The sequence below is a fragment of the Microcaecilia unicolor genome, chromosome 1 (assembly GCF_901765095.1).
Source record: "Microcaecilia unicolor chromosome 1, aMicUni1.1, whole genome shotgun sequence".
Classification (NCBI taxonomy): Eukaryota; Metazoa; Chordata; class Amphibia; order Gymnophiona; family Siphonopidae; genus Microcaecilia; species Microcaecilia unicolor.
The window spans coordinates 509,099,643-509,126,932 of record NC_044031.1 but is presented as its reverse complement, the minus strand read 5'-3'; the positions used below and the strand labels follow the sequence as shown (position 1 = coordinate 509,126,932).

The following is a 27,290-nucleotide window of genomic DNA, read 5'->3' as shown; positions in this document are numbered from 1 at the left end:
TGCAGGTAGAGTGGAGCACACATGCATACAAAGCAAAGTTACATATTTAAACATATTCCCCCAGATTCTATATATTGTGTGAAAATTTCTGCATGGAAATCGAAGTGTATTCCATAACAATGCACATAATCTAAATGGTTAACAAGCCAAACAGTGCTGATAATTGCCAGTTAACAAACAATTGACACTAAAGCGCTATAGAAATAAGTAGTAGTAATTGGCATTAATTAGAATTTATGCAGAGAACTAAGTGTATTCTACAACGTAAATTCAAAGCTGCATAATTGATAAGGGGGCATGGCCACGGGCATGGAATGGGCAGGTCATAGGCATGTCTAAAATCTATGCACATTGGTATAGATGACACCCAGTCCGCACCTAATTTAGATGTCAGCATGTGCACCAGGTTTTACTTGACGTAATTACCTGCGACTAAATGTAGTCGCGTGGACTGGTGATTGGCATATTCTATAAACCATGCACAAATTTAGGCTTATTTTATAAAGTACGTCTAAATTAAGGCATACTTTATAGAATGTGCTTAGGCAAATTTCATTTTGGCACAAAATTTGTAGGCATGATATACAGAATCTAATCCATGATGTCCAATTATGCACTTTTTCAGGATTGTTGTGGGAGGGGTGGTATTGGGGTTATCATGATTGTTGAGTTTAATAATCAAAATCTCAGGAGGGAAGACTATAAGGCTGAAGGTTTGTCTAGGGCACCCAATACCTTTGCACTGGCTCTGCCCCAGAAACAAAAATAAATTTTGACTGCTGAAACATATTTTCTTTTTATCACACACAGCCATACTCCTTTCAGTTATCCATTTAATTGTATTGGGACATGGAGGGGGCTGAGGACAATGCTGAATTTACATTAAAAGGAGAATCTTGAATAAGGGTGCAATACAATGGAGGACAACAAAAACTGCCTTGGATAACTTAAGGAATGATATCCAACAGGTGAATACATTGCATCCCTATTTGCACTGATATATCCTAGGTAGACTAGATGGGTAGATTGGTCTTTTACATCCATCATCTACTACATTACTGTCAGGTTCATATTGGAAAGACCTGTCCAGATAATAGAGGTGGACTGACTATTTGGACAACAGGGCACTGCCTGAGGGCCCACAGCAATAGGGGAGCCTACTGTCCCCTACCTTACATCTAATTTAATCACTTTTGATAGGTGGTTAGGGGCCCATGATCCTTATTGCCCGAGAGCCCAGATCACTGTGAGTCCACCCCTGCCAGGTAACGTAAGGGGCTACCCGGACAGACTGTGGTTTGGAAAATCTCCTCCCACTGACCAGATAACATTTATCTAGCTATAAGAGGCACAGTTATAGTTTACTTTCTTTTGAGGACACACCTCACCAAAAAGCTTGAGGTGATTAACTACAAAACTAAGCTGAGCATTGCTGATAATTTTAGACCTGCTATTTATACAGTTTAAAGTTATCTGGATACATTTTTTCCAGAAACTTTAACTGCTTATAGCCAGTGGGAGACTTTAACCAGATATTCTACAGGATTTACCTGGATAACTTCTCAGTTTATGTGGCCTGCTGAGTAAGACTTTATGTTGCTATAGAGGAAGAACAGACATTAGTTTTGTACAAATATCTGTGGAAAACAAATGAATACATTTGAAAGAATACAAGTTTTGAGTCAAACTATTTGAAAAAACAAAAGTGGAATATACAGAAATTGTATAAAAAATGGAAAATTCAAATACCTAAGCCTGTTGGAATGATTGCTAGTGCTATTTTGTATAGATGCCCTAAATGTATTTACAAAAAGATGGGCAGTATAGAAGATGCTTCTAATAGCTTATCTTTAAATATATTGTAACATTTCTTACAACGCATTTAATCTGTTCACCAGAAAGACTATAAATAAAGAATTTTAAAAAGGTAGAAATTTAGAGATTGTAGAAGCATCCATTCATATTTATGTAGAGACATCTAGTGGCTCTACTAGGTAAAGCCACTGAAGTGAGCACTTTTCCTGTATGAGCGGGTTCATCTTAAGAGTGATGAATTGCAGAAAGAGAGAGAGAGAGAGAGAGAAATAAGGGGAGTTCTGGAGTCCTAGACCAGAAAAAGTACAAGAAGACGCTGCAGAGGTCAGGGCAGAAGGATATATAATATGCTCAATATTGAGTGATATCACCCGACATAGCCTGGCATGATGCTGAGAATAACGCGCATTAGATTTTTACAGATCTTTCCGGCACACACTACTAAACATGACCAGGAATTCCCAGGGCCACCTCAGTTCTTTCCTCTGTGCAGTACCTTTCAGATGCATCTCTTTGCAGTTTTGAACATGGCGCTTGGTGACTTTGGGTTGCCGGCTCAACAAGTTCCCTCTAATTGACTCGTTAGTTTTTTTTTTTTTCAGACATTTTCCTTTGATTTTTTTGTGAGCCTATGGAGCATCAGTTAAATTTTAGCGTTGAGCTGTTTGATTTTGCTGCAGCTATTTTTCTATTGACCTCTCAGAGCAAAGGAGCGCCCTGCCCTGCCAGGTCTCACATTTTGCTGAACGTTGCATCGTAGGGAGCCAAATATTGAAAGAAGAAGTGCGTTTTCAGCACACATATACATACACACGTAGAAATTGTCTTGTCTTTGGGACAACTAGCCAATGGCATTGCACCAATCAGTGACAAGTATGCAAATTTGGGACAATCCTCAAATATCGGGACGTCCAGTAATTTAAGATTGTGATGAAGAGTGGTAGGCTATTTCCGTTTCCCCCATGATTTATGTGCATGACAGGTGAGGTGACATGGGACTTTAATATCTAGTCCCAACAGAGACGACCTTTGGTACTAAGAAAGGGAGTCCCCTACAAATCTGAGGAGTCACACAAAGCAATGCAAAACTGAAATCCTTAATCTTCCTAAGTTAATACCCTGGCCACAAAGCCTGACGAATTCAGTCAAGGTGTCTGGAGTACTAGATTTCTCTCATTAGGTTGGTTCAATTCGGTATTAGCACGGTCATTTTTTTTGTTCACAGGCCGTCATCGATCATAGGGCACTGAGTGGGATGCCTAGATCATGGCATTATGCCCGATCTCTCTCTATATATAATGCAAATTGAATTCAGTTCAGTTGTTTTATACAGATCATAAAAAAATAACCAAAGCGCCGCGCGCGGAATCCCATTGCTTTTCACTGGTCTCCAATCAAAACAGCAACAAACAGCGACGACTCGTGCCATAGACAACATCATTCTATCCCAGTGCGCGCGCGCGCGCCAAGGCCGCGCCGGGCAGCAACTCCTCTTCTTTCAGCGCGGGACGAACTCCACCTCCCGAGTCCCAACCCCGCTCCCATAGGCACTTTTGTCAGGTTCCAGGCGTGCACTGTCTGCCCGGTCTCTCGGTACCGCCCCCTCCCGCGCGCCTGCTCTCTCAGCCAATGGGCAGGGAGACCGCGTGTGCAGATTCAAACCTGGTTCTAGAAGGAGGCTGGGCGCGAGATTCGGCGGTACAGACGAAGAAGAAGAGCTAAAAGAGAGAAAGAAAAAAAAGAAGAAGAGGAGGAGGAAACACTGTTTTGTTAACTAATCGCTGTACTGTGGGAGTGAGAGCCGAGGACAGAGCTGTTGTGACAGTGGGCAGAAAGGGAGTATCATGGTCCGTGTACTTTGGTGCGGCGTAGTACTGTAACCACAGCTTCACATTCATTCTCCCTGGTGCTTCACTTGTTGGTAAAGGATGAGTCGCTGCTCTGAGCGCTGAGTGTAAGAGACACGCCAGAGCTGAACTGTGACCCCTGGGTCACGTCTGTCTGGGTCCATCACCACCGCCGCTGCTCCTCTCAGCGGGGATGGCAAAGAGACCGCGCAGGTGAGTGACTCTTTCCCCGCCCCAATCTACTTCGCTCTCTGCTTTACTCCCGACCATCCTTTTTCTTCCGTATTTCCTTCTCCCTCTCTATCCCTTGTATTTAGCTCGCCCCTTCCTAGCTCTTCTTAATAGTTTTCATCTCTTTCTTGTTTTGGTATTTCGTCTTTTCCTTCCTTTATTATTCCTTCCCCATTCCTGTTGTTCATCTCTCTGCTTGTCATGTCCGCCCTCTTCTCGCTGTTATTCCCTCGTTCTGATGGATTTGAATTAGTCTCTGAAGAAATGTTAATTTATATAACTCATTGAAAGTTCGATCTGGTCAAACAATTCATATAGTCCGTATCTGAACTAACCCAAGCACGTTTAGGTTAGCCTGATCCCACACGCCCATTTTCCCCCATTCAATTTTTCTGGTGCTTCAAATGTCAGTGGTGTGCATATAGTTATGTTTGGTAGCACAAATAGTTTATTTTGCAACAGATTGGGTGTATATAAACGAATTGGCTAAGTTTGTTATACTTTTAACTTTCTGTAATAGGCTGCAATTCAGCAGGATGCATGCTTTGCTTCTGGCAGGGAGTCAGGATATGATTGAGTAGGAAAGACTGTAAAAAAAAAAAAAACAGACTGTGCAAACGATGTCATGTAAAGAAAATGCATTATTGAACTAGCAGTTGGGATGCAGGTTCAGGACATCTGCCACTGCCAGTGTGACGTGGCTGTTACTTTTATATTTTTGTGTGGCCATTATTCTGTTGTAATTTAAAGAGGGCAGTGTTGTTCCTATACCTCCCTTAAAAAAAAACTTTGATAGGCTATACTATATTTAAAACTTGTTATATGCTCAAACTGCCATGGCAGAGCAAAGTGGTGTAAAATCTAAAAATTTAGAAAAGAAAAAAACTCCAGGTGCACATTCATCATTTTAATAAAAGAGAGGATAGAGGATCAAGCAGCAATAAAATGTAGTGGTCACAACTATCATTGGGAATCTACCAGTCTCCAAAAACGTGCATGAAAAGCCAGCTCTTTAAATTAACCTTCAAGAATTTCAGGGAGAGGTTAATACAGAGGGAAAGGGGAAGTGTATTCCAAACGTGGGGGGGGGGGGGGGGGGGGGGAGGAAGGTGCACCTTGGTCCTTCATAGATATTGGATAAAGTCACATCATTAGATGCATATATTACATGAAATGTTGCATTTACTTCCTTGAAGGTCCCCTGTTGCAATAAAGGTTGGAACTGTTCATATTACATCAAGAATAATTTTTGTGTATGTAATTACCAAGGTGGTTTCCCAGACTAGGTAGTATTTATTTTAAAAATGTATATATCCCTCTCATGCATTGACCTAGCACCACAAATTATTATGTGGAGTAAATTGCTCAGGATTCTCTTTGCTGCCCAACAGATGAACAGTTAAAACACAATTTTATTAAGTGATTTTTTTTATTTTTTAGGAAGATTGCAGTGATAGGCTTCTGTTGTAGGGAGCAGGACTGTGTACTTTTAGTGGGTAGAGGACTGCAGTGAAACCATTAAAAAAAATGAACAAATGCAAACAATGTGATGGTCACTCAAAATTGCGAGTATGTAAGCATCATATGGTAAATTACAGAGTACACAAAAAATATTGAGATAAATTTTAATTAGTTGTTATAAAGCAATAAAGAGAAACTGAACTGCATCAGCCTGATCTTAGCTTAAATTGGTGTGCTGCTCAGCTGACTGTTCAGGTTTCATCTCTAGGCTGGTACTATAATATTAATTGCTGTCATTGTTAAATTTTATTAATGTTCCCTCTCAGTTGCAGCTGTGCACAATACAAAACTGCTGATTTGTGCAGCTCCCCATGGCCTTTCCAACTTCTACCTGGCTTCTGGTGTCACCTCCACTCCTATAGCTCACCATGCATGGGTGGGTGGCATTCAGCTCGGGTCTATAAAATTGTTAGTTTGTTAGCAATTAAAAAGGTTTATTCTTGAAGGAGTCGTCTTTCAAGAAAGAATTTCTTTAACTCTAATGAAAATATAGGGGATTAAGGAAATGGGTGAATGAGTTAGACCACAGATTGGATAGGGTTTGAAATGGAAACATTTAGGCAACTGACTGAACATGGCAGAGTAAAATTCTTTTTAAAAATTCAAAATAATTTTGGGCCTCTCAGTAGGAAATTGTACACTTTCTTGAGAAAAAGGCATAGTCTACAGTAGGAGGAGTGGGTAGAGGCTGGTCGAAGGGAGCTCATCAATTTTGAACAATTATGGTTAACCTTATAGGGTGTGAGAGGATTGCGCAACCATTTATATGGACTACTTACACAGAAGGGCTTTTATAAGCTCTCATATATGGTAAGTGGGAGGAGGATTTGAAGATGGTACTGAAAGACCAAGTCTGGAGGGATATTTGTAAGGAAGCTAGTAGGATGTCCATTTCAGCCAGTGTTAAAGAAGGTAATTGGAAAGTATTATTGAGATGGTAGTTGACCCACGCACACCTAACCAAAATCTTTCCCGGATTCCCTGCTAGATGTTGGAAGAGGTGTCATGAAAGGGGTTCTCATAAGTACATAAGTATTGCCATTCTGGGACAGATCGAAGGTCCGTCAAATCCAGCATTCTGTTTCCAACAGTTGCCAATCCAGTTCACAAGTACCCTGGCAAGATCCCAAAACAGTACAATACATTTTATGCTGCATATCCTAGAAATAAGCAGTGGATTTTCCCCATTTTAATAATGGCTTATGGACTTTTCTTTTAGGAAGCCTACCAAACCTTTTTTAAACCCCACTAAGCTAACTGCTTTTACTACATTCTCCGGCAACAAATTCCAGAGCTTATTGAGTGAAGAAATATTTTCTCCAATTCGTTTTAAATATACTACTTTATAGCTTCATTGCGTGCCCCCTAGTCCTAGTATTTTTAGAAATCGATTCATGTCTACCTGTGACATAGATTCACATCTATCTGTTCCATTCCACTTATTATTTTATATTCCTCTATCATATCACCCCTCAGCTGTCTCTTCTCCAAGCTGAAGAGTCCTAGCTGCTTTAGCCTTTCCTCGTAGGGAAGTTGTCCTTTCCCCTTTATTATTTTCTTCACCCTTCTCTGGACCTTTTCTAATTCCACCATATCTTTTTTGAGATATATTGACCAGAACTGCATACAACATCCAAGGTTTGGTCACACCATGGAGTGATACAAAAGCATTATAATGTCCTCATTTTTGTTTTCCATTCATTTCCTATTAATACCTAACATTCTATTTGCTTTCTTAGCTGCCGCCGCTGCACACTGACCAGAGGGTTCACCATATCATCAACAGTGGCACCTAGATCCCTTTCCTGGTCATTGACTCCTAATGCGGGACCTTGCATTACATAGCAATAGTTCGGGTTTCTCTGTCCCACATGCATCACTTTGCACTTGCTCACACTAAACGTGATCTGCCATTTGGATGCCCAGTCTCGTAAAGCCCTCTTGTATTTATTTATTTTTTATTTGTTACATTTGTATCCCACATTTTCCCCACCTATTTGCAGGCTCAATGTGGCTTACATAGTACCGTAAAGGCATTCGCCAAGTCAGTAGAGAAACAAATACAAGGTGATATTGTGGTCAGATAAAGGTACATGTGTTTCAGGTACAATGGGGGTTGAGGAGGGGTAAGGTTATATAGTGTCCATTACAAGCTTTGGTTTTGCTGTATTGCAGAGTGTAGTTATTTATGTTGAGTCGGTGGGGTATGCCTTTTTGAACAGGTTGGCTTTTAGTGATTTTCTAAAGTTTAGGTGGTCGTAGGTTGTTTTGGCAGTGCGTTCCATAGTTGTGTGCTTATATAGGAGAAGCTGGATGCATAGGATGCTTTGTATTTAAGGCCTTTGCAGTTTGCGTAGTGGAGGTTTAGGTATGTTCGAGATGATCTGGTCATGTTTCTGATTGGTAGGTCTATGAGGTTTGTCATGTATCCTGGGGCTTGACCTAGATAATTTTGTGGACCAGGGTGCAGATTTTGAAGGTAATACGTTCTTTGATTGGAAGCCAATGCAGTTTTTCTCGAAGGGGTTTGGTGATTTCAAATCGTGATTTACCAAATATCAGCCTGGCTGCTGTATTTTGATTGGTCTGGAGTTTCTTTGTGAGTTCTTTGCATCCCGCGTAGATTCCGTTGCAATAGTCTGCATGGCTTAGTACCATTGATTGTATTAGGTTGCAAAATATTTCCCTCGGGAAGAAAGGTTTTACGCATTTAAGTTTCTACATTGAGTGGAACATTTTCTTTGTTGTGGAGTTCACTTGGCTCTCAAATGTGAGGTTGCAGTCGATTGTGACGCCAAGTATTTTCAGGCTGTCTGAGATAGGGAGGGTGTGGTCTGGGGTGATTAAGGTTGTGGTTTGTACGTATTGTGTTGGGATGAGAGGATGAGGCAGTGTGTTTTTTTCAGTGTTCAGTTTCAATTGAAAAGAGTTTGCCCATGAGTCCATGGTGTTCAAACCGAGTTTGATTTCATTGGTAATTTCTGTTAGATCATGTCTGAAGGGAATGAATTTTGTGACATCGTCTGCATAGATGAACGGGTTAAGGCCTTGCTTTGATAACGAGTTAGCCAGTGGGATCATCATTATGTTGAAAAGTATTGGTGATAGTGAAAAACGAGATTCAAAAGCGCCAAACCCCTACGAGAAAAACTTCATTGGCTCCCTATCAAAGAACATATAGTGTTCAAAATCTGCACTCAGGTTCATAAAATTATCTACGGTGAGGCCTGGGATACATGACAGACCTCATAGACTTACCAACCAGGAACACAAAAAGATCAACACACTCGTACCTAAATCTCCACCACCCAAGCTGCAAAGGACTCAAATACAAATCAACATATGCATCCAGCTTCCATTATATAAGCACGCAACCAAACGCCGTGAAAACAGCGCATGACCCTGCAAACTTCCGGAAATCATTAAAAACTAACCTGTTTAAAAAGGCATACCCTAATGAACCAACCTAAATGCCTGAACCCTGCAATACAAAGTAACTAATACTCGAACTGGACATTACTTAACAACTCCTCTTCCTCCTGTCTCCCTATTCGGCCTGTCACACATGAACTTTTATCACATTACCACTCTGTACTTGTTATACTGGAACTGGCGATTGACAAAACGGTACTATGTAAGCCACATTGAGCCTGCAAATAGGTGGGAAAATGTGGGATACAAATGCAACAAATCAAACATATAAATGACAAGTGACCGACTCACCCGCAAATGCGCAGTAGAGACTTCCCTCTCTGTCCTGCCCTCGCGTCAAGACGTGATGATGTCAGAGGGCGGAACAGAGAGGGAAACGGACGCTGCCGCTGGAGCCTGGAGATGAAGCAACATCGCCGGCGCGCCAACCTCCACCCCCCCATCCCCGACGCCGCTCCCGCCCCCCCTCCGTATCGGCCACCCTGCACTGACATGAGAGCGCCTCTCACCTCCGTGTGGAAGCGCTGCAGGTGATCTGCAGTGCTTTCACACGGAGGTGAAAGGCGCTCTCATGTCAGTGCAGGGGGCCTGGCACTATCCTGATTCATTTCCTGGAAGCACTGGCTATATGTTTCATTTACGACTGTATATTTGATGATATTGTTACACACTTTGAACCTGATTTGATTAGAGTTTTGGTAGGATACAAATCCTTTACATAACATAACACAACACTTTGTTTTGATACTTTCACTAAAAGTTTATCTCAAAATTTAGCCTCAAACTTAACACTTTTTTTTTCTGTTGAACTTTTAAAGTGGGGTTGTTTCTTCATTTTTGTGCCTGAGAAACTTTGTGCTGAATAGGGCCCTGTAATTTAAAAAGATAAGCATTTAAGATGCAATTTAGTTTTACAGATTTTCCAGAACATTTTTCTTCTGCAGTGTGAAATGTTAAGCAGTGGTATATATGAAGAAAATGTATAAGTTCATGGTTCATCCTTTTTTGAAAGCAATCAACATTGAGTTCAGATTTAATGGTTTTTTAAAAATACTTTATTCTGTAGTGAAGATGAAGATGATGACCTTCAGTTTGCTGACCATGATTATGAAGTACCACCGAAAAAAGGATCAAAGAAAATCTGGAACAGAGTAAAATGGACAAGAGATGAGGTATTGGTTACTAGACTGCTGTTTGCGTTGTGTAAGAGTTCTGTATCTCCATGTTGATACTGATATTTTAAATATTCTCAGGATGACAAGTTAAAGAAGCTGGTAGAACAACATGGAACAGAAGATTGGGGTTTAGTTGCCAACCATCTTCAGGTAAGTTTTTGAATTGGTGTGTTCAATATTTCCATGTCAGCATTACAGTAAAATTGTGACTGTATAATTTCTTGAGATTCTGCTTGTACTTTTACCCATCAGTGAGATTATCATTACCTTTTTGAGAGATGCATTTACCTTAGCCAATTTACCAATGCTGCTGTGAAGCTTCTGGTTATAAAACTGGAAATGATTATATCAAAGGTCCAATATACGAACAAGTATACAAGTCTGTTTGACTTTGATTAGAGATTTTTCTAAAGAATTGTATACAATTTAGTATTCATGACAGACCTCAGAGAAAGCTAAGTAGTGATTTGTTTGAGACCTTGTTTACAGTTGTATGATCACTTTCTTCAAATAGTTCTACTATTTGCATGTCTTTGACTTCATTATCTAAACATAGATCTAGGTAAAGGTACATTTCTGCTCCTACTAGTCATGTGAGAAATTCTTTAGGATCAAAATTCAAGCTCAGGAAACTGAACATCATGCAAAGCTATCGGTATACTGGCACTGATCTTCCACCTTTCTCCTTCAGTGTAGATATACGACAAGCAGGGAGAGACATTTGCTATGTACCATCCCAAATAATTGCATCAGGAGGTGAGTTTGCTAGCTAGACTGAAATTCAGTAGGACTCTAGAGCAGCAGTTTTCAACTCAGTTCTCGGGACACACTGAACCATTCAGGTTTTCAAGATACCCACAATGAATGTCCATGAGATAAATTTGCATGCACTACCTCCATTGTATGCAAATTTATCTCATACATACTCATTGTCATTATCACTACAAGGGTTACACTCTATATTAGTTAGTCACACTGTATTATATACCCATCAACTAGACTACTAAGAGACCGGATGTATGTTTGTAATAAGTCTGAGAAGAGTGATTTATATTCAGACAAGTCTCTGTGTAAAGAGGGGATGTGAGCAGCGAAGATCTCACATCCGTTGCTGTTCAAAATGAAAGTTTTTCATCATTTGAACTGAATTGAGTTGACCAGGATTGGACTATAGCCTTGGGATATAATGCGTGGACATCAGACACACTGAAGATCGTATAGTTTGATTAACCACGGTGGTTGCAGCAGAGAAGATTTGCTGAATACAACATGTAATGTGAGACATTTATGGACTTTGTGGCTCAGTGTTTGAACACCTGAAGAGACTTGATGATATATGTGAGCTCAATTGTTTGAGTGAACATGTAGTGAGTAACAAAGTAATAAAGAGTAATTATATTTTGAACTATATAACGCACATAGTAGTCTAGTTGATGGGTATACATACTCATTGTGGATATCCTGAAAACCTGACTGGCTAGGTGTATCCCAAGACTGGCTAGGTTGAGAACCCCTGCTCTAGAGAGAAGAACTTATGTGGCACAATTTTCTTTCTCCTGTCCAAGTACACCAGTCCATACCAGCAGATTTGTATATCTTCCTGACCAGTATATGGAGGTAGAGATACTGAACTTTTCTTTCAGTATTTTTCTACCTCCAGCAGATGGTGTACATACACATCACTACATTGGGACAGACCAGAGGTCCATCAAGCCCAGTATCCTGTTTCCAACAGTGGCCATTCCAGGTCACAAGTACCTGGCAAGATCCCAAAAGGGTAAAACACATTTTATGCTGCTTAACTGAAGAATAAGCAGTGGATTTTCTCAAGCCCATCTTTAATAATGGTTTATGGATTTTTCTTTTAGGAACATGTCCAAACCTTTTTTTAAACCCTGCTAAGTTAACTGCTTTTACCTTGGGCCAGTAGCTTCTGAGATTTTTACCATGACCCCTACCTCAGTTGTGTTGGAGGTTTCTTATTCTCTGTAGCCCTAAGCTTTGACTCACAAGCTGTAGCTCAGAGAGGCAGCTGACAAGAGGTTTTCACAGGGCCATGCCCAGAAGGAGGAGGAGGTTATAGGCTCCCTCCACCCCCCCATTGCCCCTCTACTTTTTCCATTAAAAAAGAAGCATTTCTTAGCGTGAGCTTACGCTGTTCTGAACCAGCAGGTGTTATCCCTTCCCATCAGCAGATGGAGGTAGAGAAAACTGAATTCCACCAGTGACTTCACTAGTGCACTCTGGAACAATCCAGTATTTTTCTCTATCTTGCAGCAGGTGGTAGGTTGTGCTGTGGTGCTCTGTTGCTGAATGCACAGTGTGGTTTAGCCCAATGGCTACTCCCAGGTCACAGTCTCAGGACTGTACTTGGTTGAGCTCGGAGCTTGGCTCTACAGCCCCCAGTCGCACTCCTTAGTGCCACTGGGCGAGGCTTTGGCTTGATCCTGAGGGATCTTGCCTGAGGGCTATGGGTCCCCATCCTCCCCTCCCCTCTTGCCCTTTCACCCTGTTTAGGTGTGTCCCTATGGGCTCCCTTTGCAGCTCCCAGGTGCCTAAAGTTCACCCAAATTGCCCTGGGCAGCCTTTTTTTTTTCATGTTTTAGTGAATAAGGCTTTTTGCTGCTCCTGTCACTTTAAGAAAAAAAAAAAAAAAAGCCTGGGGCTGCTCAGGAGCCGGATCTTGGGCCGAAGCAGGTTCATGCATTGTGTTGGGCCTGTGCCTGCTAACGTGGCCGGGGATGCCCTTCGGGAAGCGTTGCTCTGTGTGCAGGAACCAGCAGCTCAGTACATCTGTTGGTTCTGTATGCACACAGTGCGATTGGGGGGGGGGCTGTTAGGAGTTGTCGTCCTCCCCACCTCCCTGACGCATCAGGACCCATGGTTATGATTTTGGCAGGAACATTGGCCATTTTCTTAGTGTCCCTCCGGACCAACCCAGGATTGGACTGATGGGTTATGCACACCTTCCAGCAGGTGGAGACTAAGAAACTTCTGACTCTAGAGAGCCAATAAGAGCCCTGGCCATGTGACCCTAGCCTTAGTATTTTCTCAGTCTCCAGCAGGCAGGAGGTGAGCCCATTAGTCTCTCTCTCTCTCTCTCTCTCTCTCTCTCTTTCTTTACTTGGAAAAAAAAAAAAAAGGGATTGTTGCCTTCTGTACCTGGGGAATCTTGTTGAGAGGCTAGGAGATAAAAGTCTTTTCTTCTCCAGCTTCTAGGGTGGTAAACTTGGGGGTTCCCGCGTCCCTTCCCCTTTCTTCCCCATCTCCCTTGGTTGTCAGGGAAGGGCCAACGCTTTCGGAGGAAAGGTGTTTTAGCCTTTGGGAGAGGCAGCCACTTCTTTAGTTGTAAAACCAAAAAGAAAAAAAAAAACCCAACTCCTTGAGTTACAAATGAGCAGTCAGCTCCGTCGTGCTCTACTGGTTTTCTGATGCTTGCACTAGCAATCGGTGTCTGGTTTTTTTTTTTTTGCTCTCTCCCTCGTTCTTCAGTTGTTCGGTGGCGGTTGTTTGAGTGAAAAAAAAAAAAAACGAAGGCAAAGAGGTGCAGAGAGCTGCAGATCAGCTCTATGGCAGAGAAATTCAAAAGATGCTGTTTGCCAGCGCAGGGGAGTGGGAGTGCTCGGGTCTTGCAAGTTTTGCACCGCCATTGATATTCCTGCAGCATCTCTTCCTCCACCCGCATCGACAGCCGCATCCTCCTCATCGCCCGCCCGTTTAATTGTGGAGGTGGCTGGACCTTCAGTTTTGGCGGGGAAGTAAGCCATTTTGTCTCCCCAGGCAGGCCCTGCAACCCGAGAGCTCTCTTCTCCTGCACAGCTTTCTCTGCAATCAGGGGCAGTGTCTCTGGTACACTCTGGGGGGTCTCAGGAGGGGGGATTCCCCCCTGAGTTTGTCTTCCAGATGTACCAGGTTTTCTTGATGCACAAGTCAGGTGTTGGAGTCAGGAGTAAGGGGGAGTCCGCCTCCAGATCCTCAGCTCTTCCAAAAAGAGGTTGAGCTTGCTGGGATCCAGAAGAGGAACCAGCCTCAGACCACGAAGTCTAGATGCTCTTCCTGGAGGAGGAGGAAGGGTTGGCAGAGGGGCTTTGGGAGGACCAAGGTCCGTCAGAGGCAAGTGCTGATCCCTCGGTGGTCAGGATCTTTCATAAAGAGGATCTACAGGAACTCATCTCCTTAGTCTCCTCAAATCTCCATTTTGAACAGGAACAGACCCTGACCTCCAAGGTCCGCAAGGGGGACATGTTAGTCAAAGGCACCAGATCTTCTGGGAGAACCTTTCCCATGCATCAGGACATTCGAGATATTATTCAGGCGCAGTGGGATGTTCCTGATTCCTCCTTTCGTCCAGCCAGCTTGATGACCCATCTTTACCCAGTGCCAGAGATGGACAGGTCTCTCCTGAAGATTCCTGTGGTTGACGCGGTGATCTTGGCGGTTGCCAAACGTAATACGGTCCCGGTGGACGGCGGAACAGCTCTCCGGGATGTCCAGGATAGGAGGTTGGATGCTCTCCTTAAGTACAGTTTTGATGTCTCCTCTCTGGCGGTACAGGCGGCCATCTGCGGTTCCTTGGTAGCCAGAGCCTGTTTCCGCTGGGTAGAGAGAGTTCTAGATAGGACCTTGGATGTGTTATGATTGGGGTCTGAACCCCTCTCAAACTTACCTCTTTCCTGGGGGTCAGCTTTTTAGCTGGCTTCTGTTTCTTTTCTCTGTCCTTTCTGAGCTGGCTCTGTCTCTGTGCTGGCAGCTTCCAGCAGCATGGGGTTAATTGTCTCACTTCACTACAGCTGTGTGTGTGTTGCCTGAGTTGCTCTAACTCTCTTTGGGTGTACTGGCTTCAAGTGTTTCACGGTTTTGCATTGGTGTGGGTTGGGCCTCTCTGGGTCAGTGTGCTTTTGCCTAGGTCTAGGGAGTGTGACATCATCAGGGAGGGCCTTGATAAGGAAGTGGTGTTGTTTCCTTCAGGGCCTTTGCAACAGTGGTGTTTGCTGTAGGTAGGGTGGTGCAGTGTGCACTTCTGACGTTGTGTCTAGTTTCCCTGCTTGCTTTTGCTTAGGTCCAGGTTAGTGTTAGTGCAGTGTGCACTGGTGTTTGTGTGTTTAGCTTTCTTGCTTTTCCCTTATGGTTCCCCTGCTGTTCCCTCTTGGTTTTGGAAGCATTGCTGTGTGTAGGGCTTTGGAAGCTCTGTTGTTGATAGAAGTACTTCAGGGTTTGGTGTTGTTAGGAACACTGCAGAGTTTGCTGTTAGAAGTACTTCTGGGTTTGTGCTATTGGGAGCATTGCAGTCTTTGCTTTTGGTGTTTGGTGATTTAGAATCACTTTTGGCTTATGTGTTAGCTTCCCTGCTTTTTCCTTGTGGCTCCCCTGTCTTCCCTTTTAGTGCTAGGAGCTCTTCTGGTTACTTGCCAGAGTAGTGCTTGGGAAGCACCTTGTTAGTTGTATCTAGCTTGCTAGAGCAGTGCTTAGGTAGCTTGTTAGTTTTGTGTTTAGCTTATTAGTGTAGAGCTCTGCTTGTAGCTTGGTGCTTAGTAGCACCTGTGTTAGCTTTGTGTTTAGTTCCCTGCTCTGTTAGTTTAGGGCTTAGGAAGTCCCTTTCTTGAGCAGGGCTTAGGAGCTCCTGTTTAGTATAGGGCTTAGGAAGTCCTTTTGTAAGTTTACTGTTAGGAACACTCCTGCTGGTTTAGGGATTGGGAGCACGTAGATCAGTTTAGGTTTAGGAGCACTTCTGTTTCCATTCCTGGTCCCTATGTCATCCGGTATCCAGTAAGTCCTGTCGGCTACTCGAACCTAGGAGCTCAACTCCTGGGGGGCTTAGTAGCTAAGTGCAGGTGAAGCTGTGTGGACCAGTCCGGTGTGCTCCAGTCCGGTGTTCCAGTCCTGGGTCCTCCAGTTCGGGGGATTCCAATCGAGTGTTCCAGTCCGGGGGATTGCAGTCCAGTGTTCCAGTTCTGTGTCCTCCAGTCCGGGGGATTCCAGTCCATGTGTTCCGGTTCGCTGGGCAGTGCCTGCAGTCCCTGCCGGTGTGCTTACCCAGTGTTGGTTGGTGGGTTTTGCCTGCTGCTGTCGCTCCTCGTCAGCAGCCCAAGGGCTCACGTTTGCTCCAGAGCCCGGCCCCGCGGGCTCTGAACCTGAGAACCTGACAGGATGATATGTCTTCTATTGATGCGGAAGTGTCCAAGATTGAGATGGGTTCTGCCTTTCAGGCAGATGCTTTGTATGATCTGCTCAGAGCGTCCTCCAAGTCCTTGGCTTTGGGGGTCACTGCCCGCCGGTCCCTGTGGCTATGGGGATGCTGCCTCCAAATCTAAGTTGTCTAAGTTTCCTTTCTGGGGTTCTCTTTTGTTTGTCGATGACTTGGATAAGTTGGTTCGTAGTTTAGGGGACACGAAGGTCCCTCGTCTCCCGGAGGATAGGCCTCGTCTGGCTAGTGAGGGTTCTTTTTTTGGCCGTGGTTGGGTGAGGGATTTCTGTTGATTTCGCACTGGTCGGGGAGCTCAGACTCGGCGGTCCAGATTTTTTCAAAGAACTCTGTCCTTTCGAGCCATCCGTAGGGAAGGTCGGGACTCTGGTTCCTTTTTCCGATCCCCTTCCTGTCCGTCCCAATGAAGGTGCGTGGCTCTCGCCTCTGATTCCTGTAGGAGCTCGTTTGTCCCAATTCTTTCAGAGGTGGGCCCAAGTCACCACCGACCAGTGGGTCTTAGGGTCTTAGAGGTTATTAAAGACGGGTATGCCTTAGAATTCGCCGAGCCTCTTTCAGACGCCTTTCTAGAATCTCCCTGTCGCGCTCGCCTCAAGCGGGCATGGTACGAGACACGCTACGCAGGCTGTTGGATCTGCAGGCCATTTGTCCCGTCCCTCCTTCGGAGTACAGACAAGGCCGGTATTCCATTTACTTTTTGGTTCCCAAGAAGGAGGGCTCTTTTTGTCCTATTTTAGATCTCAAGGCTGTCAATTGGGTTCTCGGTCTCAAGTTTTCGAATTGAGACCCTTCGATCAGTGATCGTGGCCGCCATACCAGAGAATTTCTAATGGCCTTGGATCTGACGGAAGCTTATCTTCACATTCCTATCCGGCTCGTTCACCAGAAGTTCCTGCGGTTTGCGATTCTGGGCCACCACTTTGTTTCGCGCTCTACAGTTTGGTTTGGCTACAGCTCCTCGGACATTCACCAAAATCATGGTTGTAGTGGCAGCAGCCCTCAGGTGGGAAGGTATCCTTGTCCACCCGTACTTGGACGACTGGCTCATCAGGGCAAAATCTTTTCAGGAGAGTGTGCAGGTCACGGGTTGGGTGGTTTGTTTCCTGCAATCCCTCGGTTGGGTGGTGAACTCAGCCAAGAGTCGTGTGGTTCCTTCGCAGTCCCTGGAGTACTTAGGAGTTACCTTCGACACTGCGTGGGGTTGGGTTTATCTTCCCCAGGGCAGAGTGCTTAATCTCGGGTCTCAAGTTCAGGGGTTACTTCACAGACGCGTCCTATGTGCTCGGGATTATCCTCAGGTTCTGGCCTCCATGGCAGCAACGATAGAGGTGGTCCCTTGGGCCAGGGCTCACATGCGGCCTCTTCAATCTCCTCTTCTATCCAGATGGTCTCCTCAGACAGATTCCCTTCAGGTGAGGTTGCCTCTGCGTTCTCTGGAGCGCAGCAGCCTCTTCTGGTGGCTGTGGGTGGACAGTCTCACCAGGGGGATGCCGCTGGAGTCTTCCCAGTGGATAGCGTTAACGACGGATGCCAGTCTCCGAGGCTGGGGAGCCCATTGTTTAGGGAGGCTTGCTCTGGGTCAGTGGTCTTCTCTGGAACCATCCTAGTCCATCAATTTGTTAGAGACCAGGGCAATTCGGCTGGCTCTGCAGGAGTTTCATTTCCTGTTAAAAGGCCAGGCGGTGCGCGTCCTATCAGACAACTCCATGGCAGTAGCTTATGTCAACTGCCAGGGAGGAACGAGGAGTCGACTCTTGCAGAGGGAGGCAGCGAGCCTCATGGCATGGGCGGAGCTTCACCTGATCGCCATCTCGGCTTCCCATGTGGCAGGAGTCGAAAACGTTCAGGCAGATTTTCTCAGCCGTCACATGCTCGATCTTGGAGAATGGTCTCTCAGCACTCAGGCGTTTCAATTGATAGTGATACAGTGAGGAATTCTGGTTCTGGATCTTTTTGCCTCTGGTCTCAACGTAAAGGTGCCCCGCTTTATCAGTCATCGGAAAGACTTGGCAGTGGCGAGAATAGATGTCCTTTTACAACAGTGGCCTCCCGGTCTTCTGTACACATTTCCTCCCTGGCCCCTCTGGGTCGTCTTTTACAAAGGATCAAGGCTCACGGGGGTCCAGTAGTCCTAGTGGTGCTGGATTGGCCTCGCCGTCTATGGTACACAGACCTCCAGCGTCTTCAGTCTGTGCCTCCTCTTTGTCTCCCTGTTCACAGGGTTCTGTCTCAAGGCCGTTGTCTTCTTGTTCACTTAAGGACTTAACTCTCAAGGCCTTATTTTTGGCGGCCATTGCTTCTGCTAGGAGAGTCTCTGAACTCCAAGCCTTTTCCTGTAGTCTTCCGTTTTTGGAGTTTTATTTATTTTCTGGATTTATATCCCACATTTTCCCACCTCTTTGCAGGCTCAATGTGGCTTACAAATACCGTAGTGGTGATCGCCATTTCCGGAATAAAAAATACAGAAGAATGTTCCAATCAGAGTGTATAGAGTACACAGTAAATTAGGTGCTGAAATCAAGGGTAGTGAAAAGTGTTCAATAATGACAATGTGTTAAAGTAACCAATATAAGAATAATTCAATGTTAACTAATTCTGGTACAGTTCTGATGTCCTGTTTTATAAGAAGGGTCCTTTTGATAAGTCTCTCTGAACAGGCTAGTCTTTAATAGTTTTCGGATGGCTGCCAAATCGTGTGGTGTTTTTATGGCATTCGGCAGTGCATGCCAACGTTGCGTACAAATGTAGGAGAAACTAGATGCATATATTGATTTAAATTTAAATCCTCTGCAGTTGGGATAATGGAGATTCAAGAAAGTACGTAACAAACTTTTTGTATTCCTTACTGGTAAATCAACGAGGTCAAACATATATGTCGGGGCCTCACCATGAATAATTTTGTGGACCAGGATACAGATTTTGAATGTAATTCGATCTTTTAATGGTAGCCAGTATAATTTTTCTCTGAGGGTTTTGGCACTTTCATATTTCACCTTTCCAAATATGAGTCTGGCTACAGTGTTTTGGGCTGTTTGAAGTCTCTTAATGATTTGTGCTTTACATCCGGCATAAATGGAGTTGCAATAATCCAAATGGCTTAACACCATTGACTGCACCAGGTTGGGAAGAAAGGTTTAACTCTTTTAAGTTTCCACATTGCATGGAACATTTTATTTGTTACATTTTTTGCGTGGCTTTCTAGGGTAAGATTTCGATCAATTGTGACTCCCAGGAGTTTCAAGGTATCCGAGACAGGAAGAACGTGGTTTGAAGTGTTAATATTAGCATAATTGACCTTGTTATATTGTGATGAAAGGATAAGGCATTGAGTCTTATCAGCATTAAGCTTTAGTTGGAATGCATCGGCCCATGAATTCATTATTTGGAAGCTCTGATTGATTTTCTTTGTCATTTCTGAATGGGGATATATATCGTGACATCATCAGCATAGATGTAAGGATTGAGTCCTTGATTGGATAATGATTCTACCAGTGGTGTCATCATTAAGTTGAAGCGAGTCAGTGAAAGCGGCGATCCCTGAGGCACTCCACATTCGGGTTTCCATGGAGAAGATGTAATAGAATGTGAAAGCACTTGGTAATTTCTAGTGGTTAGGAAGCTTTTAAACCAGTTCAATACATTTCCTCCAATTCCAAAATATTCTAAGATGTTCAATAGAATATTATGGCTAACCATATCGAAAGCGCTAGACATGTCAAATTGTAAAAGGAGAACATTGTTGCCAGCTGCAATAATTTGCTTAAATTTTGTTAAGTGTTAATAGCACTGTTTCGGTGCTATGATTAGATCGAAATCCTGACTGAGATACATGTAATATTGAAAAGTTATTTAAATAGTAAGCTGTTTAGTAACTAGACTTTCCATTAATTTGACGATGAAAGGAATGGATGCAACCGGGCGGTAGTTAAAGAAAACATTAAATGTTATAAGTAAGTCTTTGGGAATCGGGGTAAGCAGAATACTACCTTTATCCACCGGGAAAAAACCATGTTGGAGCATATTGTTTAAGTAGGGGGTGAGGTCTGTTAAAAAAACGTTGAGGAGCAGATTTTATTAGATAACTAGGGCATGGGGCCAATTTGCAATGGGACTTGGCGAATTTGTTAATCAATTAACTGTATTCTCCGTCAATAAATCAAAGTTTGTCCAGATTCAGTGTGCTGGATATTCGTCGGTGGTTGGATCCAAGCAATTAATGAATTTTTCGTAGTCAGTAGGATTGAGTGGCGAGGTAGAACGTAGTTTAATAATTTCTCGTTGAAGTATGTAGCCAGATCATCTACTGATGGGGTGTCTGTTTTAGTTGTGATAACCGATGAAGTATCAATCAGTTTTTGTACGAGTTGGAATAATTTATGTGTGTCTTTATAATCTGGTCCTATTTTGGATGTCACCGTAGTGACTGTTTCCTTGTCTGTGCTCACCTTGCCCTCTGGTGGCCTGAACTGGTGGCTGCTATGAACTGTCACAAGTTCCAGACTTCAGTCCGGTCTGGATCTTCCAGGCTGCCAGACTTGCTTTTCTTGTTTGTGCCTGAACAGCACCCGTAGCTGCCTTGTGATTCCTGCAGCTTCAACTTCAGCTGCTGATGGGCTTTATTAGCCACCTGGAAACTTCTGTGTTTGCCTTTGCATCTTCTAAGGTCCCTGGTATGTGGTTGTGCACTTCTGCCTAGTCCAGTTCTAGTCTGAGTTTCTTGCCTGGTTCTAGTTTTTGTGTGTAGTTAGCTTTGGTTTTATTGCTTAGTTCCTAGTCTTGTTTCTGGTCTGCATTTCCTTGTCTTGTGTCTATGTTTCTTTTTAGTGGCTGCTTGGCAGCTTTCAGTCCTGACTCTCACCTGTCTGTGCTTCTGTCTTAGTGGCTGCCTGGCTGCGTTTAGTCCTGACTGTTGTGTGTTTCCTGTTGGTATCCAGTTCCTGCCCTGTCCTGTAAGTCCTGCCGGCCGCCTGCACCCACGGGCTCATCTCCTGGGGAACGGCGGTCAAGCGCAGGTGAAGTCTAGCTGTTCCTGCTCTGCCTGTCCCAGCTTGTTTGCCTCTGCTGCAACTCCAGTCCGGGGTTCCAGTCCTGTTCTGCCTTGCCTCTGGTTTGGGGGTGGTTTTGCCTGCCACTGCCGCTCCACGGCAGTGGTCCAAGGGCACACAAACCCTGTGCTTCCATGAGAAGCCTGACATTGGATTTAAAGTATGTCCTTTTAGTTTGTCTGATTGTATATATATATTGTAAAGTGGATCCTCTTTTCTCAGCGGTTGCAGCTCTCCACAGCCTGAAGAACACCTTCCAGTACTGCTCCTTTTCCCCTCAGAAACAATGACTTTTTTTTATGGCCTAGGAGGGGCTTCCCTCCTTCCCTCGGTTGTGGCCCCAAAACACAAAACAAAGCACAGTTATCATTCACCCTTTTTCAAGCCGGTTAATTGCCCAGTCCAGGCTTCCACAGCTGCTTCCTCTTCCTCCCTCCTGGGGAAGAGTAGCAGCAAATAATAAAAGAAAAAAGAAAAAAAAATACCCTGTTCAGAGTAGCGGGGTTTTCCCAAAAACACACTTCACTTTTAGCCAAGCTTTACCCCACTGCTCATTTTAGCCAGGCTTTCAGTTCTAGCCAAGCTTGCAAAACACAGCTCAGTTGAGCCAGGCTTTCAAAACACAGTTCAGTTCTAGCCAAGCTTGCAAAACACAGCTCAGTTGAGCCAGGCTTTCAAAACACAGTTCAGTTCTAGCCAAGCTTGCAAAACACAGCTCAGTTGAGCCAGGCTTTCAAAACACAGTTCAGTTCTAGCCAAGCTTGCAAAACACAGCTCAGTTGAGCCAGGCTTTCAAAACACAGTTCAGTTCTAGCCAAGCTTCAAAAACACAGCTCAGTCCAGCTAGGCTTTCAAAACACAGTTCAGTTCTAGCCAAGCTTTCAAAAATACAGTTCAGTTCTAGCCAAGCTTTCAAAACACAGCTCAGTTTAGCCAGGCTTTCAAAACACAGTTCAGTAATGGCTTTGCGCGGGCTCAAAGCCTAGGGTCCCACCCTCTTGGTCAGTCATACTCCTACCTGACCTCCTCCCGCTTGACCCGGCTTGGCCCCGCTACTTCCTTGGCTTTCGCTGAGCCAGAGCCGAAAAGTCCATCGGCTCTTCCAGGGTGTTCTCCGGTTCAGTCAACTCCATAGGGCAAGGCTCACTCTCTGCCTCTCTCTCCTCAGGAGCCCAATCCATATTCTCCTCGCCCCGCCCTTCTCCCAGCTGCTCACCCTTTCTTTCATTAAAGCTCTTTGGTGGCTCTTCTTTCTCCACCCACCTGTTCCACCACCTCTTCCACCAGGTTGGAGAATCAGCCTTATTCCTTCCCCTGCGGCCCTCCTCTGGAGACTCCTGGGAATGCACATAGTTTCTCTTATCCCCGGTCTCCCTTGGGGCATGCTGGGAGTTGTAGTTCTTTATTTCTAGTTTTTTCCTGGGGAATGCCTGCCTATAACGGGGGTATTCTGGCCTATCCCAGGGTTCCTTTGGGGCCCGTCCTACATACTCTTTACATACCCCCCCCCTTAAATTTCCACCCCCGCATTCTTTTTCCTCCTCCTCCTCCACCCGGGACAGGGCATCAACATTTCCTAAACATCGCCCGGGACGATGCTCCACCGCATATTGGAAAGGCTGCAATGCTAAGTACCATCGCATTAGTCTCCCATTATTATTCTTCATCACATTCAACCATTTCAAGGGAGCATGGTCCGTTACCAACTTAAATTTTCTCCCTTCTAAATAGACACTACACTCCTGCACTGCCCATCGTATGGCTAAACACTCCTTTTCTATGGTGGAGTAATGTTCCTCATGAGGCAGGAGTTTCCGGCTTAAATAAAGCACCGGGTGTTCCTCCCCTTCATGCTGTTGGGACAGCACTGCGCCTAACCCCCTCCCCGAAGCATCTGTTTGAAGGACAAAGGGCTTTTCAAAATCAACTGCTTTCAGCACAGGTTCCTGGCACAGGGCCCTCTGCATCTGTTCAAATGCCCTCCACTCCTCCCCTCCCCACCTCAAGTGGTCTGGATTCTTCCCTCTCAGCATGTCAGTCAAGGGAGTGGCCCTTGCGGAAAAATGAGGGATGAACCGGCGGTAATATCCTACCATCCCCAGGAATCTACGCAATTGTTTCTTGGTGTTTGGTCTGGGAAACTCTTGGATGCTTTTAACCTTATTCAATAAGGGCCGGACCTCTCCCCTTCCCACATTATACCCTAAATACTTCACCCTGTACTGCGCAAAATAACATTTTTTTGGGTTCAGGGTGAGACCTGCCTCCCTAAAAGCCTGCAGCACTGCCTCTACCTGGTTTAAATGGGTGTTCCAGTCTCCACTATGTATTACCACATCATCCATATATGCGGCGGCATATGTCTGATGAGGTCGGAGAACCCTGTCCAGCAACCTCTGGCAACTTGCAGCAGCTGAATTAAGGCCAAAGGGCAATCTTTTGAACTGGTACAGGCCTATGGGCGTACTAAAGGCGGTCTTAGCTTGTGCCCCTGCCGTAAGGGGAATCTGCCAATACCCTTTTGTCAAGTCCAGGGTGGTGAGATATTGTGCAGATCCTAGCCTGTCCACCAGCTCCTCAATATAGGGCATAGGATATGCATCTGCTTGCGAGATATTATTAAGCTGGCGGAAATCTATGCAGAATCTCCACTCCCCTTCGGGTTTTGGTACTAACACCACTGGGCTTGACCAGGGGCTATTTGACTCTTCGATCACCCCGAAGTCTAACATTTCCTGGACCTGTTTTATCACCTCCCTCCTTTTCATTGGGGGACAGCCTATATGGCTTTTGCCGAACTACTTACCCCTTTCCGTTATGATGTCATGCTCCACTAGGTGAGTATTCCAGGGCAGGCCGTCAACACATCATCAAACCCTTTCAAGAGCCTTCTATCTCTTTCTTTTGTACTTGTGTCAACCGGGGATTAACCCCTGGTTCACCGGGCTTGAAAATATCTCTTATTTGCGGTCCCAACTCCTCTCCCTCCTTTTCATCTCCCCGGGTTTGAAAGCCTACTCTTGCTACCCAGGGTTTCATCAGGTTAACGTGGAAGGTTTGGACCCGCCCCTTTTCGTTCGCCACCTCATATGTAAGAGGCCCAAGTCTCCTCCTCACCACCCAGGGACCCTTCCATCTAGAGGCAAACTTATGAGGATCCTCCGAGATTAGGATAAGGACCCTATCTCCTATTACAAACTCCCTCTCCCGAGTACCCTTATCATAATATTCCTTTTGCCGATTTTGGCTCTGTTCAAGCCTTTCCTGGGAATATTCCTGTAACTTATCTAATCTGGTCCTCAGATCCTGTAGGTATTCGACCACTGACTGATCGGAGGTGTCCGGGGGTACCCAGTGTTCTTGTAAAATATCCAAAATGCCCCTGGGCCTCCGTCCAAACATCAATTCATAAGGCGCAACTCCTAATGAGTCTTGCACCTTCTCCCTGTAGGCATATAGCACGAAGGGTAACAGTTGGTCCCAACCCGTTCTATCCTCGCCTAACGCTTTTTTCAACATACCCTTTAAAGTTCTATTAAAACGTTCCACCATCCCATTAGTTTGAGGATGGTAGGCCGCTGTACGGATATGTTGTATCCCAAAAGCCTCCCACACTTGCCTTAAGGTACTTGACATAAAGTTGGACCCCCTGTCGGTCAAAACTTCTTGGGGGAATCCCACCTCACAAAAGATTTTATCAGTTCCCTGGCAATGACCTTCGCTGACATGCTTCTCAAAGGAATGGCCCAGGGGTACCTAGTGGCCATATCCATAACCACTAAAACGTAGAGTAAGCCTCTCTGAGATTTTGTTACTGGGCCAATAATATCCCGGTTGTTCCACTCTAGCAAGGGGTTTTAACGGTGCCTTAGGCGGTAGCCGGTCTGTCACCTTCTGACAGTTGGGGCAGGACTTGCAATACCTCTCCACCTCCCCATAAACTCCTGGCCAATAAAACCGGCCCAATATCTGAGTCAGGGTAGCTTGGGAGCCCTTATGCCCCCCCAAAGGGTGATCATGCGCGAGCCTTACTACTAGGGGACGGAAAGCTTGGGGGACTACTAGCTGTCTCCCCGCTTCAGAGTTCTCCCAATTGGGTACCCTGCGATATAGAGTGTCCCCCTCTATCATGAACCCCGGGGCTTCCTGGCCCTCCCCCTGTCGGGCCCGTTCCCAGGCATATTCTAAAGTAGGGTCCGTGGCCTGCTCCCTATGAAACTGGGGAAACTGCTCGCTCAATTCTTTCGGGGCCACTGGCAGATAACTTTCTTTTCTCGCCTGCTCCAAGGCCTCCCGTCTGCCCCTCTGCTCCTTTTTTTTCAAAGCTTTCCCCTTTCTCTCTTTTCCCGGCTCCCCTAAAACCTCTCCTTGAAAAGGAAAAATACCTCCTATTCCCTCTTCCTCAGCCTCAGGGTCTCGCCGAGCCTGCGAGCGGGTAGTGACCAACACTCTTTTTTCACTAATACACTCGGTAAAGGGGGGCCAGTCCCTTCCCAAAATCATCTCCTGTGGCAGTCTGGGCAGAACGGCAACGGCTATCTCTATCTCCCCTGTAGGCCCCTTCACGTGAACCCTATGGTATAACGAGTACTGGCCCCATGTATACATTGAATAGCCACTGCTCCCTCATAGGTATCCTTACCTCCTGTCCTCCTCTTTCTTATTTGTTCCCATAACCTCCTGGAGATCATGGACTGGTCTGCCCCGGAGTCTAACATGGCTACAATCGGTAAACCCTCAACCTCCACCTTAGCAGTATACCGAGGCCTAAACCCTTGGGCAACCTGCGAGGTCCATCCCTCTCGACCTGGGCAATCCCTCCGGAAGTGCCCAGTCTTCCCACACTTATAACAGAGTTTTCCTTCATACGAGGGGGCCTTTCTTTCAGGGCCTGAGGGCACTACGGGCTTTTTACCACCCCAGCCGTAATCGGGTTTCCCTCCCTGGGGACCTGGCTTAAAGAAGGAACGTTTGGAACCCCAGCCTCCCACAGTTCGGGGCTTACCCCCCTCCAGGTCGGGTTCTCCCCAATGTTGGGCTTCCAAATAACACTCCAACCCGGCTGTCACGGCCTCCACCGTCTTACAGCCCCTTTGGACCAATCCTGCCCTAATCTCCCTGGGAAGGCCCTGCAGGAACTGCTCCACTACTAATTCTTGAAGCATCTCTCCCGTGGTGTGGCGATCAGGTTCCAACCATTTTTTTACCAAGTCCATCAGTCTAGTGGCCAGCGCTTTAGGGGGGTCCCCCTTTTCCCATTTAGTGGACCGAAACTTACGCCTATAAGCCTGGGTACTCAGTCCATACCGGTCTTTAATGGCCTCTCTCAACCTCCCATAGTTGGCAGCGTCCCCAGGAGCCAAGTCTCTAAAGGCTCCTAGAGCTTCCCCAGATAATGAAGGCACTAACCGCATGGCCCACTGCTCTTGTGGCCACCCTGCGGCCACTGCCACCCTCTCGAAGGCGGTCAGGAAATCATCTACATTATCCTGTTCAGACAATTTTCCCCAAGTAAGTGAGTTCAGGGATAAAGGTCCTACCGCACCGCTTCCTCCTGGCCCCTGTCCAGTCGCTCCGGCTCCACCGCCCCTGGGAGCCTCGATCCCTCGCTGAAAAAAATCCTGGAGCATATTCAGCACCGGTTGTTGCTGCTCTCGTGCCGCCGTCAAGGAGTCTTCCACCATCTTCCCCGTCAGTTCTTGGTGTTTCTGGAACTGCATCGTCATCCAAGCGAAGATCTCCTTGGGGTCCATCCTTGCTCCGGAACAGCGACTCCTGGTGGGGAAAAAACACAGAGGACACCTCCAAGTGCGGTTTCACTACTTATGTTTCCCTTTTTACCAGGATCCCTTTATTTCCCCCAATCTAGGCCCCGCTTACCGGAACCCCAGACGGGTCTGCGCCTTTCTCAACGTTGGCCCCTCCGTCGGGCTTTTCTGTCCTGCTGGTCTTGGCCTCCTCGAGCGACAGGTCCGCGAACAGATCCCACTCCTGACACCAATTGTAAAGTGGATCCTCTTTT

At 45.5% G+C, this 27,290-nt stretch overlaps 1 protein-coding gene across 3 annotated transcripts in view; it reads left to right on the top strand.

Annotated features, from left to right (window-relative positions):
- The first annotated feature begins 3,577 nt into the window (after window positions 1-3,577).
- Window positions 3,578-27,290, top strand: part of MYBL1 (MYB proto-oncogene like 1) — a 300,163-nt gene continuing 276,450 nt past the window's right edge. For all 3 annotated transcript variants that reach the window (XM_030190161.1, XM_030190160.1, XM_030190159.1), the window contains exons 1-3: window positions 3,578-3,875; window positions 9,913-10,018; window positions 10,100-10,171. In XM_030190161.1, coding sequence (XP_030046021.1) covers window positions 3,856-3,875; window positions 9,913-10,018; window positions 10,100-10,171 — 198 coding nt within the window. In that variant the 5' untranslated portion in view covers window positions 3,578-3,855. The remainder of the gene's footprint in view (window positions 3,876-9,912; window positions 10,019-10,099; window positions 10,172-27,290) is intronic.